This window comes from Triturus cristatus, chromosome 3_1 (genome assembly GCF_964204655.1).
Source record: "Triturus cristatus chromosome 3_1, aTriCri1.1, whole genome shotgun sequence".
Classification (NCBI taxonomy): Eukaryota; Metazoa; Chordata; class Amphibia; order Caudata; family Salamandridae; genus Triturus; species Triturus cristatus.
In genome coordinates this window covers 1,066,310,092-1,066,330,686 of record NC_140583.1, presented here as the reverse complement: position 1 = coordinate 1,066,330,686, position 20,595 = coordinate 1,066,310,092, and the positions used below count along the sequence as shown (strand labels likewise).

General features: G+C 48.8%; 1 protein-coding gene across 1 annotated transcript in view; it reads left to right on the top strand.

Moving 5' to 3' along the window:
- The window catches only part of DRC12 (dynein regulatory complex subunit 12 homolog), a 74,404-nt gene that overhangs the window by 9,460 nt on the left and 44,349 nt on the right, over window positions 1–20,595 (top strand). The window contains exon 2 of the mRNA XM_085646452.1: window positions 9,154–9,231. Within this exon, the coding sequence (XP_085502578.1) occupies window positions 9,165–9,231 (67 nt within the window). The 5' untranslated portion in view covers window positions 9,154–9,164. The remainder of the gene's footprint in view (window positions 1–9,153; window positions 9,232–20,595) is intronic.

The following is a 20,595-nucleotide window of genomic DNA, read 5'->3' as shown; positions in this document are numbered from 1 at the left end:
CACTTTGCAGGCTCTCTCAAGAGCAGTCATCCACTTGTGGATATCATCCCCACTTTTGTAGGGGGGCACAACCTTGGACAGGTTCCTATTGTCAAAGACCCTATCTTTGTCCTTAGGGACAATGCTGCCACCAGTGGGTATAGACCCACTCTCTCTAGGTTGCCTAGCCTTGTTCAGTTTTTCTTCCATCAGGGCTACTTCTAGCTCCTGTCTCCTGATCCTCAGCTGAGCTTCCTGCATTCTGGCCTCATGCTCCCTCCTCTGAGGGCTGGTCATCCCCCTTCTGGAGCGACCTTGAGAGCCTCTAGAGGCATGAGAAGCATTAGAGTCACCTGAGTGATTCCTCTCTCTCCCAAGCCCCTGGTTAAGTCCACTAGGGAGATCCAATGGGGTGATCCCATTGTCAGTCCCCAGTGGCCTTAAGTTAGCTGGGCCACATATAACACTTGGCACTGGGCTAGTTCTCCCTTCATCCCCACTAACATCTGTATCCCTATCACTTTCATCCTCTGTAGTATGATTCTCATCTAAGGGGTGACTATTGGAAAGGGGTACCTCAGTAGCATCTTCAGAAGGGGGCCTCCTGTTCCAGTCCCTAAGGGGCCTAACTGGGAGGCTTTCTTGAGAGCTTTCTGATCTTCATCAGCTTGTAAAAGCTCTCTGAGTTCAGCAGAGGCAGGGTTCTTGGGCTGTTTAAGGCCCCTGATATTTGCCAACTGCCTGAGCTCATTCTGGTTTAGGGTAGCAAAGATGGATGGTGCCCTCTGGGGGTCACTCTCGACAGAGATGGGTACATTGGACCCCTCTGCCCCAGCCATTGCTCTTAAGTGTGGGTGGGTGTGTTGCAACTACCTACACTTGGGTTTTCCTACTAAACCTATCTAGTAGTTGTAGTCAGGGTGTGCTACTCCCTTTGCTCTACAACAACTAAGTTCAGTAGAACTTAAGTATATCTAATCTTGTTTTATATGTACCTACAGGTACCTATGTGATCTTTCAATTGGTAACCAAGAGATTACAATGGTAAAACACAGCAAGCTCAAATCCAACCGCTGCTCACCAATGTGAGAAGTTGGCCTGGTATATGATGTTCACTAGTTAAAGTGACCACCTTGTACCATGCCAAGCAACCCTTATGGTGTGGTTGTAAGTCAACCTTTTCGGACTAGCTGCCCTAGTGGTAGCGTAGGCTAAGCAGTCTTTGAGGCTAAACTCGTTAACGCGTGTTAAGCAAGCTGTTTTACCATATGCAACCCCCTTTTATACTAATGAAAGGACACCACACAGATATATATTCAAAATATATATGTATTTATTACTCAAAGTATCCCCTAGACTCTTTATGAGCACAGGAGCACAAATCGTTAAACAAGAAAGTATTACAATATACAGACGTTGCACTTTATATGGATGGGCCCTGGTGGCCACTCAAACCATATACTAAAATAGTGGTAGAAGTACCACGAACAGGAAAGGGAAAAGGCCTAGGGCCTCTAGAATCGCTGGGCCTACAAGGAGCTAACTTCAGTTGGTGACCAGGAGGTCCACGGGTCGCGTGTGTAGTGAGGAAAGTTACACGCGGGCTCCCATAGGTTTTCAATGGGTGCGTAAAAGTTCAAAAGTTACTGCTAGAAGGGTCTTCTGGATGGACTACGAACTTAAGACTTAAAACACAGACACTAGAGATGTTTCTCTACACTTGGGCACCGGAGTGCCAGCGTTACCTCACCCACAGGAAGCGGGTGCATAGGTCTCGAAGTGCGTCGGGTTTCGTCTATCGATTCAATGGAGCCTGATGACAAAGATGCTGCAGGCGGCCGGTCCAGAAGAGATGCGGTGGATCCAAGAGTGGATCGGAGTTGTAGAAGACCTGAAAGCAGAGGGGACAGTGTTCACAGTCACTAGCCAGTAACCGGCGTGGCACCAGGTAGGTACCAGGCGATGTCGGGTGCAAACAGGTGATGAGGTGTAGCTTGTCTCCGCAGCCACGTGGTCCCTGAAGGTCGACGACATCCAGGAGTCGGTTCACGAGCTGTCCCACGCAGGCTCTCGCTGTTGGCCGTGTCGGCGACTCGAAAAAAGCAAACAAGCCTTGGCAAAGGCAGGAGTCGTGGAAAGTCAAGAAAGCTGATTGTTCTGACCAGCAAGGTCAGAGGGGCTGCTCTTTTGGAGAGCAGCTGGGGCCAGTCTGGAGCAACCAGACCAGCATCGTTGATTTCAAGTTAGGTCACCAAAATGGCCACTAGCCAACGGGCCAGGGACCGGGCAGGCGCATCGAGATGCAAAGTGCAGAGGGGCCCCACGCAGATCGTGGAGATGCTGGAGGGCTCACCTTTGGTGCAGATGCTGCTTGGATGTTGGGCTTCTCAGGACCCAAAGCACAACTTGGAGGGAGCCTCTGTTGTCGCGCTTGCAGCTTGTCGTTGGTCTTTCAAGATGGCTGGCTCCACGTGTCTCGGTGCCTCCACGGGTTCCTTCTTTTCAGGGACTGTGGATCGGGCGGTGAGAGGTCTGGAGGTCCAGGTCTTGTCGGGCTCTGGGCTCGGGCTCCGGCGGGAGGCGGCGGCAAAACAGATGTTGAATAGCTGGTTGGTGCTTGCGTTAGCAAGATGGTCACTCCCTGACCATAGGGGAGATTTCCTTCTGTCCTCTGTGCAGCAGAGCGTCGAAGTTCCCGTCTTCTTCTTGTAGTTAAGTTGATTCCAGGATGTCTGAAGTCTTAGGACACAGCTCCTACCTTTAAGCGGATTCTAGGGGCCGGACTACCTGCTAGGTCCCTCCCTAAGGGTGGGACCAGGAAGGGGGGTGGTTACACCCCCTATCCTTTGTCCAGCTCGCCCCAGGTCCGGGGCTGGTGTGCCCCAGGACCGGTTTGAACTGGCATATGCACCGAGGCTCCTTGTGAGCCTCAGGCATGTCTGATTCCATTCAAGCCCTACCTGACCAATACACAAAATCCTGTCTGGGCTGGTGCACGCACCTCCCCTGGCAGGAAACCCTTTGTCCACGTCTCCCAAGCTGGAAGGACTCCCAGCAGCAGGAGGGCAGACTTGTGTCTGTGGTGGCAGCATCCATTTTGTGGAGCTGAGGCTATGTCTGATTTTACCCGGGTTTCAGGTACTGTACATGTCGTGTCCCTCTAGAAGGGTGGAATGCTAACTCCGTCGCCAGAGTTGGCGAGGGGTTAGTATTCCAATTCGTATGACACCTTACTCGACATGTTTTGATAAAGCCAAACCAAAGTGAGCATTTAACCGCGAGGTTCATAATGCACTTAAGAGTATATGGTATGACGATATCTGGAAACGGTAGAAGGAAGTTGTTCCGACCACTGCAGACAGGCTCAGCTCATGCCAGAGCACCATCTCACATGGAACCAAGCACTCTGCCTTCAGGATTGTCAAGGCCTGCCATAGGAGTGACTTATAGGTTAACATGTGTCCCAGTTAAGGTTAGGTTTAGGTATACTACACCTAAGTAAGAGGTGGTTACACCAACTTACCTCAGCTGAGTGATCAGCCAGTTGTGTCAAATTTCTAGGCCAGGCCAGGGGTGGCATAATACATGCTTCAGCCCCTGGTAGGCCTTAGATACACCAATGCCCTGGGTACCTAGTGTACACTGGTACAGGGGCTCACAGGGTGATCCACTTCCAATTGGTTATGCACCTATAGTGCATAGTGTTAATTTAGTAGAGAGAACAGCAGGCTGGGGGTCTGATTAGCAGGCCCACAGCCTCAGTATGTCAAAAACCAGTGAAGCAAAAAGCAAAAATTTGGGGGTGACCATAGGATAGCAGACCCTACTCTCCTACACTCCAGGTCTCATATCTTTTGGTGAAGGGAGCAATAATACCCAACATGGAAAGAAGAGAGGCCTGGGAGGCTACTCCCTGAAGTCCTTGGTCTAGAAGACTTCTGGAGACTTTCATCAGGTTCTGGACATGAAAAGCATGACTCTCCACTTTCCTTATCTGAAGTTAAAGAGGATAACCATCCAGTCGATTATACCTCTTGTCCACCCACGCCTTTCTGGCCTCCTTGGGCTTATTAAATGCTTATCTGTACACTGTGATGCATCTAGATTTGCAAAGATTTCTGAGGTTTTTTAATCACCAGAGATCACTTCCATTTTGCATCCTATCCTTCGGCCTTCTTCAGCCCCAAGAAACTTCACAAAGACCATAGGTCCTCTGGTGGGTAATCTGCATGCCCTTGGCATCTTGGTTTTCCCTATGTGGATGATTGGTTAATCAGTGGTTCTTCTATTTCAAAGGCATCAGAAGCAATCTCTCAGGTGTGCAGGATGTTGGAACATCACTGTTTTCTGCTGAACTTGAAGAAATCCCACCTTCATCTGGTGCAAGCCTTACAGTACATAGGAGCTCTGTTCCTCACAGATCTTGAAACAGTATTTCTCCCTCCTCTGAGACAACATAAACTGATCTCTCGTCTCAAACCCTGTTGCATAAGCATTCAGCGATGGCAATAGCCTGGTCGACTGTGCAGTGAGATGTGGCAGCTGCCCTTCACCTGGTTCCTTGGGCTTGACTTCAACTCTACTCCCAAATAGCCTTCTTCTAGTTCATTTGAACCCATCATCAGAAGACTACAAAGCAGAGATTTCAGTGAATCAGGATATAGCTCAAAAGTTGCAATGGTAGCTGATACCAGTCACTTTATGCGAGTGTATTTCTCCTCCTTCTCCTTTGGCTTTGACCTCAGATGCCAGTAACCAGGGGTGGAGGGGCCACCCTGGGCAATCTATCTGTTCAAGAGGTTTGGTCGCAAGCGGGGCTACTGACCTCTTCCTACTAGAAAGAACTAGCAGCAGTCTTCAAAGCCCTTTTAGCTTTCCCATGTGCAGAATCAATTTGTCTTGGTTCTAAAAGATAACCAGGTCACCAGGTGCTATATCAGCCATCTTGGAAGTTGCAGGGTTCCTTGTTTGAAGTTGTTGGCAGAGGCAATGGGCACATGGGCAGAACTCAGTCTTTGATCTCTCTCTGCAGTCTGTCTTACAAGATGGAGAATGGTCCTGCTGACAGTCTGAGTCGAGTCTTTCCATATTCGATGGAGATGTCCCTGTCTTCCCAGGAATTCCTGGCCTTGCAGGCTGTTCTGGAAATCCTATGGTTGGATCTCTTCACCTCCAAGGAAACTTCTCATCTCAGGAACCACTGCTCTCTTCTTCCAACTCCAGGGATGTGGGCAGTAGATGCAATGGGTATTCCATGCCCACGGCTCTTTAATATGCCTTTCTTCCGTTCGTCATGCTAAACAGAGCTGTGCAAAAGATAATTTTTTTACCTAGCTTACCTAATTCTGGGAGCCCCAAATTGGACTTGTGAGCCTTGGTGCCCTCTCCCTCTCCAGCTGGCAGTTCTCCTGCTTCTAGGTTTTCCAACTTCTCCACCTCCTCTTCTCCACCTCCTCTAAGTTTCCCAACTCTGTTGGAGAGAGACAGCAATCACCTTTCGTTTGTGGCTTGGAAGTTGAAGGGCAGAGACTGATGGATCTGGGTTGCTCTCATGGCACTGCTCTTTCTATACAGAATTCCACAAGGTCCCTTCTTTTGTTCCCTACATTTCTACATCTTTTAATTTGTTTCAGGATGTGGTCCTCCTGGTGTTTTTCCCGTCTCTGTCTTTGGACCAGGAGAGATGGTGGCACAGTCTCGACTGACGTAGATCATTATCTATCTATCGGAATAGAACATCCTCTTTCAGGAAAACAAATTCTTTTTTTGTAACTTTTGGTATTGCAAGGAAGGGTCATACTTCCTCTATTAGCAGAAGGGTGAAAGCAGCTATTTCCTTATCCTATTCTAAGCAGGAATCCATCTTCCCTCTTTGGTGCATGGAAAGTGCAATAGAGGGGGTTCTTCAACATGAGCTGCTTTTAAAGGAGCATCTTTGAAATACTTTTGTGCAGCAGCAACAATGGCTTTTCCGAATACTTTCATTTTTCATTATATGCTGCATATTGGAGAAGTTCTCTCTTATTTCGGGGAAGCAGTCATGTCTTCTGTCATTTAAGTGGTCTTTCTTTTTCCAGATATAAAATAAATCCACTGGGCGTATCAGGATCTGAATGTGTCCTGTTCATTAATGTGCTAAGGGCAATTTTGTCCAGTTGGCATTACTTACCGGTTAGCTTAATTATTCCAAGTTATTGTCTACATCCTCACAGTCATTAGACCAGCATGCCCTCCTGGGTTGGGATGTTGGATAAAACTGGCAGTTGTGCTTTGTTTCTTTGTTATTACAGGATATCATTCTCCCTCACCCCTCCTAAAAAGTCAAAATGTGACACAGGAAGCCATATTAGAAGGGAAGAGGCGTATTTTTTGTTTTGACATTGGGGACATCTGGCGGTCAAGAGACTACCGCTCAAAAGGTTCACTGTTAGGAGGAAGACAATGACTCAGAGTAATGAAGCTTACTGGTAAGTAATCCGAGCATTACTCATACCTAAAGCCCTGGGTATCTTTAGAATACCCAGGTTGTTGGGAAAAAGGATGCAAATGTGGTGTGGATACCTTAATTGGTAAAAATGTTATGAAGGCGTAAGTGCGAAGTACCCCCCAAAAAAGTTCAACACAGGGAGTGAAAAGCCTCAGTAGTTCAGGGATTGAACAAAAGGCCTCATGCATTTTCTAAACTCATCTGTTTCCCTCCCTCCTCACATCAGTGTCTGGGTCTCCTCCCTCCAGCTACAGAAATGCAGGCAATACATGCAATACACCTCCACTGTCTATGAAGATTTCCTCAACGCCATCATGTACCATGCTAAATTAAGGACATTCAATGGATCCCACTTTGCTTTGGTAATGAACTCTGCAAGACAAACTTTAAGGGTGAAGACATCTGCTCCAGCCCTTACAGAATCTCCTTTTTAGTGTCGCATTTGATGTTTCCTTTATTTCGCCCGAATAGCCTCAAATGTTGCTTTCATCATGAGGTCACTGCTTCGGTCAAGCGCAGCCTAAATCTCTTGATATTTCTTGATATGTGCATCCGTCCAATACTTTACGCTTTGAACCTTTGAGCTGATCAGCTGTCCATGCTGAAGCGGTGGTCGTTCAATAGCCTACCAGTAGACTGACTTTTTGGCTGATTATAGGGCGTATCAAAAGTACCTAATACAGCACTATCTCACATGCAAAGAATTATAGTTGAGTAAATGCATGGACTGGTATCATTGAGAGCACACGCCTAATTGCAATGACTAAGAATTACACTGAATTAACCACTAACCCTGGGTTCCGGAGCAGTGTGCTGCCTGGTATTAAGTATTTAGAGGTCCCGTTAGTGGTAGCAGGGTCTATATAAAAGCAATTACAATACAATTCCCCACACACTACCCATCCCTAATCCATAAAAACATTGCACAACCCTCCACACTACCCACGCCAGAGCCCTAAAATATTCCTACTAACCCTATCCACTACATGTCCTTGAGCCCTAAAAACGTCTTACTTCTACTATAGACTACCCATCCGGGAGCCCTTAAAACTCTTTACTATCCCTATTCGCTACCAATCCCTGAACCCTGAAACCTCTCTTCTACTACTAAAAAGTACCCAACCTTGAACTCTAAGATCGGCTTACCACCCGTAAAACCTTCTTTCTGGAAAGTTAACGTTTTGGTGTGATCCGTCAATCGGGGGCAGAGAAAAAGGGAGGTCCCAAAATGCAATTTCCCCATGCAATTTCCATAGGGATTTTCGAACAGCGCTGCAGCTAAAACGAATGAATAAATTACACCAAATTTGGCAGAAAGCTAGATCTTTAACTAACAAAGTAGATAGCATGCTTTTTTGTGACTTGGTGTAAATCCGTTCAGTAGTTTTTAAGAAATGAAGGTTAAAAATTCATAGATCTATGGACGATTGGGTTTGTGGGACTCTTGAGGAAGTCCCGCAGGCAATCAGCTTAAAATAGTAGCAAGATATGATTGGCTGAGGGAGCTTTTTTTGCCATTGCTGCCATGCTCCCGCTGATTGTCTGGCTGCAACATGGAGGGAAATGAATGATGTGGCCGCTATTATAGTACATTGGGACTTGGACATGGAAGCACGGTGGGGGTACACTGATGCCGTGGTCCTTGTGAAGTGGTCCCATAGGGAACCTCTCCTCCACCTCCTCCTCCAAGTCCCCCAAGCCATATAAAAAATTTTTTCGGGGTTTGCTGCGATCCTGCTGGGCTCTCACGGGACCCAGTGCAGCCCCCTTCTGCAAGGGTCCTGCGGGATCGAAAAATAATTTTTTAAAAAAAATGTGTGGGTGGGTGTTCAATGGGGTGGTCCAGGACCTGCGGCGTACTCCACGCAGTGCAAGGTGGGAGGCTGTGCATGGTGGGGTCTGCTGCCCACAGGGGGTTGGATACAGGGCATGGCCTGCCCCAATGCACACCCACCCCACTTTGTCGGAGCATGGCGGGGCTGGTATAGTTTCATACGGTAATAAAAGTTTACTTTACATTAAAAAAAAACTCTTGAAATTCACTGGAAAAAACCAAAGGTCAAAGTGATGTTATAGTTAGGTAATGTAATAATATCTTACTTTATATTTGAAAAAACTTCGAAATCTACGGACAAACTAAAGGTTAAAATGACATCATAGTTAAGTGAAAATGTCAGTTTAAATATAACATGTTAAATTAAAAAAACACTGAAATTCACCAGTTATAGTTAATTGAAGTAACTACAACTCGCACCCTCACTATGCACTGCTTACAACATCATGTATTACATCACGCATGACATGTTCTAACACATCAATGATAAATTCACTGATGACACATGAAATGACATCATTGATGACATTGTTGTGCTTATGTAAGTTCTGCCTGGAACCCCCTCTCCTGTGGCTGTATGACTTGTAGAACAGCAGGCTCTGAGGGATCTCGTCTTACGAACTCAGTCAGAATGACTTGGTTACTGTAAGCTCTACAGGTTGCTCCCACTCATATTCTGTCCTGCATAACATCTGCTATTGTAAGTTCTGCATTGAGCTCCCTCTCCTGTGTGTGTGAGTTGTGTTACTTTAAGCTTTGCAGTAAGCATCACCCTCACAACATGTTTAGGACTTCTGTTACTATAAGCCTTGCAGTGTACTCACTCTGACGTGTTCACATTTTTTGTCCACAGGGAAAGAACCAATGCCACCCAAGAAAAAGAAAGGGAAAGGAAAGAAAAAAGGGAAAGCAAAGAAGAGCGATGGACCAGGTGAGGCCTACACCTTTAGTGTCTGAAGACGGTGATAGTTTTCAGAAAGGATGTTCTTTCACGCTTACAGGCAGATATCTTTAGACATTTCTTGGACAAATCTTGGGGCATGTGTAGGGTACTTCCATTCAGCATCCCTTATGAGACCCTTAAGCTAAAGGGCAGACCCCCCGTTCCTCTTCTTCCTTCCACTACTTCTCTTTCCCTCCTCAAAGACCACATTTCACCCTCAAAGATGCATACCCCCCAACGTAACTGAACCACTGGCAAGCATCTGCTGCCTCCTCCCCACCACTGGCCCCCAATACTAACTCACTACTGTCATCCTGCCCTTTCTGCTCGTAGTCATATACCACTCCTTTAACCCCACTTGTCCAGCTCCAACACCTTTACTCTCTCTCCTAACCCGCCACTGCTGTACCCTCGAAACACTTCTTCCTCCAGCACTTTTCCTCTCCCACCTAGCCCTGCCTCTACATCCCTTCGTCTTTCTTCTCCATTCTTCTCAGTCTCTAACTACCTGCCATTGCTCCCTACCCCGATTCCCTCTAATGATCCTTCCCTACTCAATCACTGAATCCTCCTACATCCATACATGCCAACATTTTAGAGCTGTCAAGTGGGAGATTCTCAAAAAATAGTCAGGAGACTGTATTTTCCCCACTGACTTGTATTGAAACAGAGGCAATCTGCTTGAGTAGAGTCTATTGGTACAATCAGAATTTCATTTTTGGCAGTAAATAGCATAGCACAAACAAAAACAGTGTTCTAAACTCTGGCAAACAAACACAGAGTTCTAAATTCTGTTTTTTGTTTGCGCTATCTAAAACTGCCAAAAATAAAATGTTGAGGCCTGTCACATGCTCTAATCTCCCCCTCAAAGAATTGAGGACAAAGCGTTAACCTTTGATGTCAGAGGTAATTCTTGGAGGGGGAGATTGGAGCATGCATGAGCAGGTATAATCATTTTATTTTTGGCAGTTTTATAAAACTCTGAATCGACGTTCTGCATACAGGTATCAGGGGGCAGGAGACTAGCCTTGAAATCGATTGTCTCCCGCCTGAATCGGGAGGGTTGGCATGTATGCTAAATCTTAAACACACTCCAACCTGCTACCATGTCCTCCCCTCTCTATCAAGGTTCTCCTACACCCTGTCCAAGACACATGCAAATGACACAGTGTCCAGTACTCATATAACATCCACTTCCGCTGATCGCCCCCTCTAATAATTTTCCAGAGCCCTAACACACTGCAACCACTCAGTCTAAAAAAAAGAGCAGAATGCACCTTTTCAACTCCTATTCTCTTACATCCACACAACATCAATTACCCAACTTTCAACAGTCTGCTCATAGTACATTTGCTATCCCTCCTCATATCGTGTTGCAGGCCATAGATCTCATTCCCACTCTCACCTGCAGCCACGAATCCTGTTAAGTCTCTATGCGTCCTCGGGCTGCTCACAATGTAGTCGATAAGGATAAATAAACAAAAAGATTGGCATGGTGCCCTCAAAGGTCTGCTATTTGCTTATTCAGCTGATCAGCAGGTCATTAACAGAGACCGAAAGAGTTCCCTGCGTGCTGCTAACTGTGCTCACTCACGTAATGTGACATGCTTCGTCATTTGCCACCTCGTCCCACCCTGGTAAGATATTACTACCAGTGTGGACGTAGATATTTATTTTCTTTCAGGACAGGGGTAAATTCAGGAGGCATACCTAGGTATAATGGCCTGTATGTGTCATTGTATATGACTAAGTATTCATGCCTCATCCCTCAGAAAAGCCCCATTCTGAGGTTGAGTCCGCCCTGGTAGTAACATCTTACCAGGGTGGGACGAGGTGGCAAATGATGAAGCATGTCACATTACGTGAATGAGCCATCCTCGTCCAGTTTTTGAAATTGCCTTGAGATAAGGTTAAGCACAGTTAGCAGCACACAGGGAGCTCTTTGGGTCTCTGTTAATGACCTGCTGATCAGCTGATTAAGCAGATAGCAGACCTTTGAGGGCACCACACCAATCTTTGTGTTTATTTAAGTTATTATGGGAAGGCGTGAGCCCCTTAACGCCCTACTTTTTCTCCTTTTTGTGTGGTATTATAGTCGACAAGGATATCCAAGCACCCAACTACCAAGTGAAGGTCTAGTTGTAATCTTCAAAGAATCACTACAAATCACATACATTTGAAGACTTGCTCTTTATAGAGCACCAATCCTTGGTGGTCTGTTGCACAATTACCCCTACTTTCTTGTACGTTTCTGCTTGTTTACATACCACCACAGAACAGCAGACCTTTCCGAAAGGCCTGGAAGCAAGCTTCCATCGATCATAAAAATCTCTTCATTATGGGTGACCTGAACATCTGGCTTGACAAACTCTTCCTCCCACAGCTAAGAATAATTACAGCAAACCTTGAAACTCTCAACTTCTCATCGATGGTCTCTAAAACTACACACACACGCAGCTGGCCACAACCTCAATGCAATTTTCACTCTGTGTGAACTCATATTAATCACAGTGCATGCAGCAACCTTCTGGATTGAGTGCTATCTTGTATTTTTCAAGCTAAATGTCCCCTCAAGATAGGAAGCTACCACAGAACTGAAGTCATCCACCTACAGGCATTGGAACAAACTAAACCTTTTGGAACTCAAGTTTCACCTCAGGAATACCAACAACCAAACAAAGAAAAGATGAAAACCAGCTCTACAACTGAAGCTTTTGACAAACCTATCCCTCCCAAAACATACACACACCATAAAAAGTGCAATAAAACACCTGAGATCAATGATGGTATCAAGAGTATAATATCACAACAGTGGCTGCACTTCAATGCCAAAGAAGGATATCCAGAGGCACGCTCAACAAAACGTACCTACGGAGATTTAACTGGAGCAACAAAGCATCCATCTAGACAGCTAAAAGGTTACATTACGCAGCTATGATCACCACTCTCAAGAGTAGACCGAGCTGTGTTTAATTTGTAAAGAATTTATGAAAGTGCAGGTCCCCAAACTTTTCCTTAGTAGCCTACGAAGGCACTACGACTGACATGGTTTCCAGTTGCTATGGGTGCATAGTCTTGATTCCACCTCCCACCTCTTCTACTATGTATACTTCCTATCTCTTTATCTCACTCTAACAGCTGGTTTTTCACCACATCTTTTTTCCCTGTCATTGTTCTGTTATTTTGCTTTTTCTCCTTCCTTCTCCTTTTGATCTATCACTCTCTTGCCCTAAGTCAAAGCCTGATGAAAAATAAGTTTCAGCTCCTAAAAATTAGTGTTTGTGCCCACCACCAGGTACCACTTGCACAAATGACGCTCTGTCCGCGAGTGAATTCCATAGAATCTCCATGCACAACTGCAAAGACTCTTCAGTTTCATGAACTCTGCAGCTTCATTGCATATCACTTGGTGACCAAAGCTAAAAATGTAGAACCTCATCTGACCAACATGACGCAAAACTCAAAGGTGACCGAAGGCAAGATATTGGTCACTGTCACAATCAAAAGACAGCTGACGCATGCTTTTATTAAGTATCATGAAATTTCATGAGTTGCTGAAGACTAGTGGCCCGAATGCTTCCTTACAGGCACATGACCCATCCTCTTCCCCGTCGAATCATCTAGAATCATGCTACCCTACACTGCAAGCAAAACAATGAACATCAGCAACAGTTGTACATTGTGGTAATTTTCTACCAGAACACAAGGTATCCAGCTATCCTGCTTAAAAGAAGAGCAGCCTCTAGCCTCCTAGTCTCCTTGGGTATGGAATCTGCTTTCCCCTTCAGCGCCCTAGTTCTAGCATAACAGAAGAGCCCAAGATGGAGCATAACAGAACTCTCCAATTTATCAGGGAGTTACTCACGAACTCATCAGTCAGGAGTATATGCCCAGTATTCCATTAATGTATATTATTGTGTCTTTTCTAAGTACCTTTGAGTGAACTTTGATACTATTAGTGGCATTCAGCCTCGTGTTACATGTGGATGGTAGCATTTTTACTCAGACTACTCAAATTATTAGTTTCATCTATGTCTTTGATTGTCGTAACAGATGATACTATGTAATTGTGAAGCACCCGAATACCGAATGGGTCATGTTCATGCTATATAAAACACTGAACAAATAAACCAGCAGACCTGGCCAACTCCAAACCCATCGCAAATGGACCTTTCATTGGAAAACTAATTAAAAGAGCAGTCTTAGAGGAGGAGCCTAGCGCGCAACCAAGATGGCCGCGTAGGTGCGAGGCTCCCGAGGACCTCCGCGACCTCCTACGTTTATCCTGTCTTCATCCTGCATCGGTTGAGGGGACTGTGTCGGTGAGCCTGAGCCGAGGTGGTACCCGTTTCCCGTTCTCGAATCGGACCTCGGGTGCCGGAGTGAGCACCGATTGAAGTTTGCGGCCTCCTTCGCTCCTGACCCCGGACTCGCGTTTGGGGGCGACCCGGTGGCAAAGTGAACAACACCGGCGGGCTGGGCCTGGCGAGTCGCGTACCCTGCACTTTCACTTTCACTTTCGCGCCCCCTTGCCGTCTTTGCAAGTGGGATCGCGGCGCTCTTTGTGTTGGGGTGGCCTCGCTGGGTGACCCAGCCTGCCTGCCTGCTGTGGCCCGCTCCGCCGTCCTGGGGTGACCCCCCGGACCCCGTGGCCTTGATTGCTTGCCTTTTACTGCGTGGCTGGTGAGGGGGTGAGACCCGCGACGATGGCCACGAAACAAGATGGCGATCGGTTGAAGGCCAAGTCGACCCGGCGTGGCACCGCACATCAGGCCAACATCATGGACCGCTACACCCTCCCGAAAGGATCTCCCGGTGGACCGCACAAGTCCTCTGAGTGCCCTCCGGATGCCCCGAATTTGCCCACAGAGTTGACTCTGCAAGACGTCATGGGCGCCATTGCTGAGATGAAGGCCTCGGTGGGCCAGCGGTTTGACACCTTAGCCCATAAAATCGACGCGATCCTAGTGGATGTCAACCTGGTGAGGGCTGATCTCTCCAAAACCAACGACCGGGTCGATTCTTTGGCCCACACCGCGTCGGGCCTCACGACTGAGGTAGCGGCCCTCCAAACGGAGGTGCACCGACTTCGTCAGGCGAGTGTGCTTATGGATCGGCGCCTGGAAGATTCCGAGAGTCGGGCCCGGAGGAATTACATCCGCATCATCGGAGTACCCGAGGGACGGGAGGAAGCGGCGGCGGATCTTTTTGTAGAGGACCTGATCGTTACCCATCTCCAGTCTAGGGGACTGAGTAAATTCTTTGCAGTGGAGAGGGCCCACAGAGTTCCCAGGGGAAGGCCGAAGGTCGGAGCCCCTCCGCGGCCTCTCATTGCACGGATTTTTAACTTTCGGGACAGGGACGCGATCTTGCAAGCCTCCAGACTGCAAGGGCCGATGAAGCTGGAAAATATGGAGGTGAACTTTTATCCCGATTTCACTCAAGCGGTCCAGAAACAGAGACTGAGTTTCCTGGGTGTTAAGCGCCGGCTCCGGGACATGAACTTAAAATACGCCATGCTCTTCCCGGCCAAGCTGCGGGTAGAGGTGGATGGTTGCACGCACTTTTTTGATCGTCCCGAGGCGGCAGGGGACTGGCTGGACACTCTGTCTGGGGGTAGTGCTCGGGATGGTGGGGGGGGGGCGGCGGGAGGAGACGGCCCACTGGATCGGGACTGAGGGGTGGATATTGGACCTCACTCTGGACGATTATGATGCCACTTTCGACCAAAGCTTCGGTCTTTGTTCTTTCCCCTCTTTTGGAGGTTGTGTGGGGTCTAGAAGGGGTGCTCTTTCCTCCTCTAGGGGGTCTAGCTAGTTTCACTATATAGGGGCGACAGGCACACTGCAAGTTGGGGGGGCTGTCTGGGCTCATGCAGGGGTGCAGGGAGGGGGGAGTTTTGTTGGGGTGGGTGGGTTGGGGTGGGGTGTTGTTCGTTTCTACCACAAGGCAAAAACATTGTTGTATCATTTCTAAAGTGCTCTCTGGGGGACGAGTGATGGCTTCTGTTTATGATGGGGGGTAGGGGACTGAGCTTGTTGTCCTGGAATGTTAATGGATTGGGGGACAGGATAAAACGAGGTGTGGTCCTGCAGTTCTTGAAGCGAATCTCGCCCGATATAGTTTTTCTGCAGGAGACACACCTCATTGGCAACTCCTTTTGTGCCATGAATAGACGGGGCTACCGCCTTGTGGCCCATTCGGGCTTCACGTCTGGTTCAAGGGGTGTGGGCATTATGGTTAAGAACTCGCTCCCGTTGGAGATTGATGAGGTGCACCATGACGACAGGGGACGTTACACGGTTTTGGTGGGTAGAATGGAGGGCAGAGTGGTCGTTTTTGTGTCTGTCTATGTCCCGCCGGGGCTGCAGACGACCACCTTTGCGGATCTGGGGCGCCTCCTCCTTAGCCTTCCGGAGGGGATTCTAGTGGTGGGGGGGGACTTTAATGCTGTGGTTTCCGGAACTGTGGATCGTCACCCCCCTAGGGATCTCCCCCGTGCCCAGGCCTGGTTGTCTGGCCTCTTGGATACCTTGGGGCTGGTGGATTGTTGGCGTTTGAAACATCCCACGCAGCTGCAGTACACCTTCCATTCAGGGGCTCATGGTAGTCTCTCACGGCTAGATTATGTCCTGGTTCCGGCGGCGCACGTTGGGAGGATAGGGGAGGTGCGCCATTTGGCACGGGGTATTTCGGACCACTCTCCACTCTTGTTGCACTTTGATATTCTTCCAAGGGGAGAGGGTAGGGTGGTCCCGATTAATCCCTGGTACCTGCGTGACCCCACCATTCGCGCAGAGCTGGTTAAATCCCTTAAGCGCTACTTTGACGAGAATGTGGGGTCTGTGTCATCAGCGATCTCATTGTGGGAGGCGTTCAAGACGGTACTCAGGGGAGAGGCCTTGTCCCTTATTTCCCATTCCCGGAGGCGCGAGCGGGAGGAGGTGACTCGTATTGAAGCGGAGATAACCGAGTTGGAGGGTGATCTAGAATATGGGGTGACGGATGACAAATTACATGTTCTTCGACTCAAGCAATCGGCTTATAAGGCCCTCGTCACGGAGGCGGCCAGGGGCCTCAGTAGAGAGCAACAGGGGAGATTGTATGATGTGGGTGACAAGGCTGGTAAATTGATTGCATGGTTGGACAAAAAGGAGAGAGCGAGTCGAGTTGTCCCGTTGATTGAGAAACAGAATGGTGTGTGTGTCACTGAACCAGAAGAAATTGTCGCCTGCTTTGCAGACTATTTCCGTGGGGTGTATTCCCCGGTGTCCTCCCGCTCTGAAGAGGATTCCCACGCCCTGCTCAGGGATATCGCGCTGCCTTCCCTTTCGGAGGAGGACAGAGTGTCGTTGGACGCTGCTCCAACTTCCGAAGAAATTGCCCTCGCCATACGATCGGTCGCTTCCGGCAAGGCCATGGGCACTAATGGTCTTCCCATCGAGTTGTATAAGTTGCGACCGGATACGCTGGCGCCACATCTCCGTGCTATGTTCCTCGCGGCCCACTCGGCGGGTTCCCTCCCGCTAGACCAGCGTCTAGCTACTATCGTGGTTATCCATAAGGAGGGGAGGCCACGGGACCGGGTCACATCCTCGTTATTGAATGCAGAGCCCAAAATCCTCGCCAAGGTGTTGGCCAATCGGCTGGTCGGCGTAGTGTGTGACTTGATTCACCAGGATCAGTCCGGCTTCATCCCTCACCGCAATACAGCGCTTAACCTGCGGCGTTTGCATGGGGAGCTCGCACGTGTCCCGTTCATACGAGAGCCGGCCATTTTGGCGTCCTTGGACGCCACTATGGCGTTTGACACTCTTGAATGGCCCTATATTTGGGCGACGCTCGCGAAGTTTGGGTTTGGCCCAGGATTCATCAGTTGGGTAAAATTGTTGTACTCTGGCCCGCTGGCGCAGGTCGTGGTCAACGGTAGAGTGTCGGCCTCGTTCGAGCTGGGCAGGGGCACGCGGCAGGGCTGCCCGTTATCGCCGCTCCTTTTCGCGCTCGCTTTGGAGCCCCTGGCGGAGTGGCTGCGGTGGGAACCTTCTATTCGTGGTCTCCGCTGGACCCCCGAGTATGAGGACCGCGTATCTCTATATGCTGACGATATCCTCCTGTACCTGGCTTCCCCACGTAAATCACTGATAGTGCTGGTTGATGTATTGCATTCATTTGGTCTTAACTCCGGCCTTATCATCAACTGGGCTAAATCGTGCATCTATGTTCTCTCTGGGGAGGACCCTATCCTTCCGCGGGGCTGTCCTATCCAGATCGCCCCGCAGGGATTTCGGTACCTGGGTGTCTTCATTACCCTGGACGCGGAGGCCCGATATAGTCAGAACTTGCTTCCCCCCCTCCAGCGCCTGAAGGAGGATGTTGCGCGTTGGAGGCGCTTGCCGCTCTTGCCGCTCGGCCGGGCGGCATTGTTTAAGATGATGTCGCTGCCGCGTTTCCTGTACGCTCTGCAGAACACAATGGATGTCGTCCCGGCGCGCTACTTTCGCGAGGTGGAGAGTTTGCAGCGCCGACTGCTCTGGGAGGGTAGACCGCGTATCGCCTTGGCGAAGCTGACGCTTCCGTGGTATGACGGGGGGATCGCCCTGCCGGATATCAAACGGTATTATTGGGCCTCCCAGCTGGCTGCGATTAATCACGGCCTGTACGGGCCCGCTCTAAACCCGGCTTTTGAAATGGATAAGATTTTACTGCCGGGTGGTGATTATAACCGAGCGCTGTACTCCGGCTCGCTTGACGCACGTCTGACGGGCCCCACTCGTATCATGGTACAAGTGTGGCACGCGGCTAATGTGGCGATGGGGTGGAAAGGTCGTTTGACCCGGGCGTCGCCACTATACGCATCTGAGCAGTTGGGCTCCCTGTGGACCTCGAAGGGCTTTGAAAAGTGGGACATGATAGGCATCAGCAGGGTGGGTGATCTCTGGACGAGGGGGGATTCAAAACGTTCGAGATGCTACGGACAGAATTCCAGTTGCAGGACAGGGAGTACTTTCGGTATATGCAGATCCATCATGCGCTATGCTCCGTATTCCCGGACGTTGCCTCCATCCCGGAGTATTCCCCTCTGGAGGATAGAGTGCTAGATGGACATGTACCGGACAGCACGATTTCATTGATCTATAAAAAACTTATCAATGACCGCTCGGGACTGCTGACTAACCTTCGTGAGGCATGGGTGGCCGATGGATTGGAGCTGGATGACGAGGACTGGGTTTCGGCGGTGGCCTCCCCGAAAGAGGTGGCCATACCGGCCCGCCTTCGCTTCGTCCAGCTCAAGGTACTCCATAGGGTCTATGTCACGGGGCCAAGGCTACTGCGTATGGGATATGCTGTAGACGGGCTGTGTAAGCGTGGGTGTGGTTCTTTGGGGACCTTTTTCCATATTTTGTGGGAATGCCCGGAGGTGGAGCGATTCTGGCGTGGTGTGCATGAGGTCCTGCGGGTGGTTACGCGTGTGTCGCTGCTGCCCGAAGCGAGGAGATGCCTGTTGAATGTGTGGGAGCCAACCGACTACTCGGTACCACAGACGCGGTGGGTGGCTCTGGGATATATGGTGGCCAAACGCGACATAGCTCAACTGTGGGGTTCCCAGAGGTCCCCGACTGTCTCGGCATGGAAGGATAACATGGATTGGTGCATGTTTCGGGAAAAAGTGGTGTATGTTGCGAGAGGTAAGCCTGGGACATGGGTGAACGTATGGGGCCCCTGGAACGCCTAACGCGGGGGAATCTGTACCCCGCCGTTATTGCCCGATCCGTCACAGGCCCCATCCCCTTAGCCAGTCTATCTCCCCGGTCTCGGGCACTGAGTCCACCTAATCCCAGTCTTGCCCTTCTTCCCCCCTTTGCTACTCCTATGGATTGGTAGGGTCCCCCCCGCTAGGGGAGCACATGCTGCTGTTTCCGATTGTGGGTTGCCTTGTGGATTTGTTCTTGTGTTGTTATTTATATTAAAATGAAACCGTTATGTGTGCTCGGATGGTGTGGCTACCACCGCTTCTAACTCCTGTGCATTTCCCTTCGCCGCGGCATGGGCCCTATTGTTTGTATCCAATGCTCCTCTTGCTTGCTAGCGGCCGGCCTGAAGGTTGTAGGCCCATCTCTGTATATTTTTTTAATTTTGTAATAAACGGTTTCAAAAAAAAAAATTAGAAGTAAAAGAGCAGTCTTCACCTAGCTTAGTGTTTTCCTTGAAGATAACAACTTACTCTTAATGCAACAAACTGGGTTCCAATCTAGGAGAGGCAGATATTTCGTTCTGAGGTCCATGTTGGAAGAAGTCAACAGTGGCTGGAAAATAAGTTGTAACACTTGGTCTATTGGTCCTATCGCTGTATTTCACGTGGTTGACCACCACTTTCTTCAAGAGTGACTGCACGAACTCTGCATAAAAGAATTCCCTCTGGAATGGCTCTCCTCCCACCAGTCCGACCGATCAAACATCATCTCACTTTCCTCTCTAACATCACCACCACTCAGCATGAAGGCAGTCGTATTGCATGGATCAGTCATTGCCTCGCTTCTCTCCAAGAAGAGGGCCCTTGATTGAATCTGATCAAATCTTTCAGCTTGACATGTTACAGTAAGGAAGATAAAATACAAAACAAGGAGGAACAAAGGGGCTATTTAGGACAGGTCCAGCATACTCAGCCCAGGTATGAATCTAAATAAAGAAAGGTATGCTGTTCCTACAGAGGCTGTCAAGGGTTATGAAATTTGTACGAGTCAGGAGGTGGTTCCTCCCTAAGGAAAAAGACCCTCACACATCCGGCAGACTCGCTGTCATGTATCGTCAGCAGGTGGCCCAGATGTCAAGTATCATCATCAGGTCTGCTCCGAATCGGGGCGGCGCTGCAATCCCCGATCGGCGACCTGCAAGGCGCCTTTTAGTGGAGATCTTTATTCCATTCTTTGCCGGTTGGTGAGTGCAAGTGAGGGCCCTGTAGTGAAGTGCGTGTGAGATTAAGTGTGTTAAAAATAAGTAGTGGAGATCCTAGATAACCAGTTTTAATAAGAACGGTCCCACTCTTAATTAAAAACAAAAACATGCGTAATCATCCAGTGAGGGTGTCTGAGTTACGCTCAAGTGGTCAACATGTTTCTTGCAATGGTCAACTAGACCGCAATTCTTCAGGACCAGAGGAGTACACACACTTATTGGTGGTGGCAGCAACTAATACTTACCACCGGTACAGCACCCTAATAAGTGGTTACTTAAAAATTAGTGATGCCTGTGAGAGAAAAGGTAAAAGGACAAACATACAAATCATAAAGATAAATTTGCTGTAAAACATTGTAAAGTCAAATCGCCTCATAAACTGCACCCAAACAAAGTGTC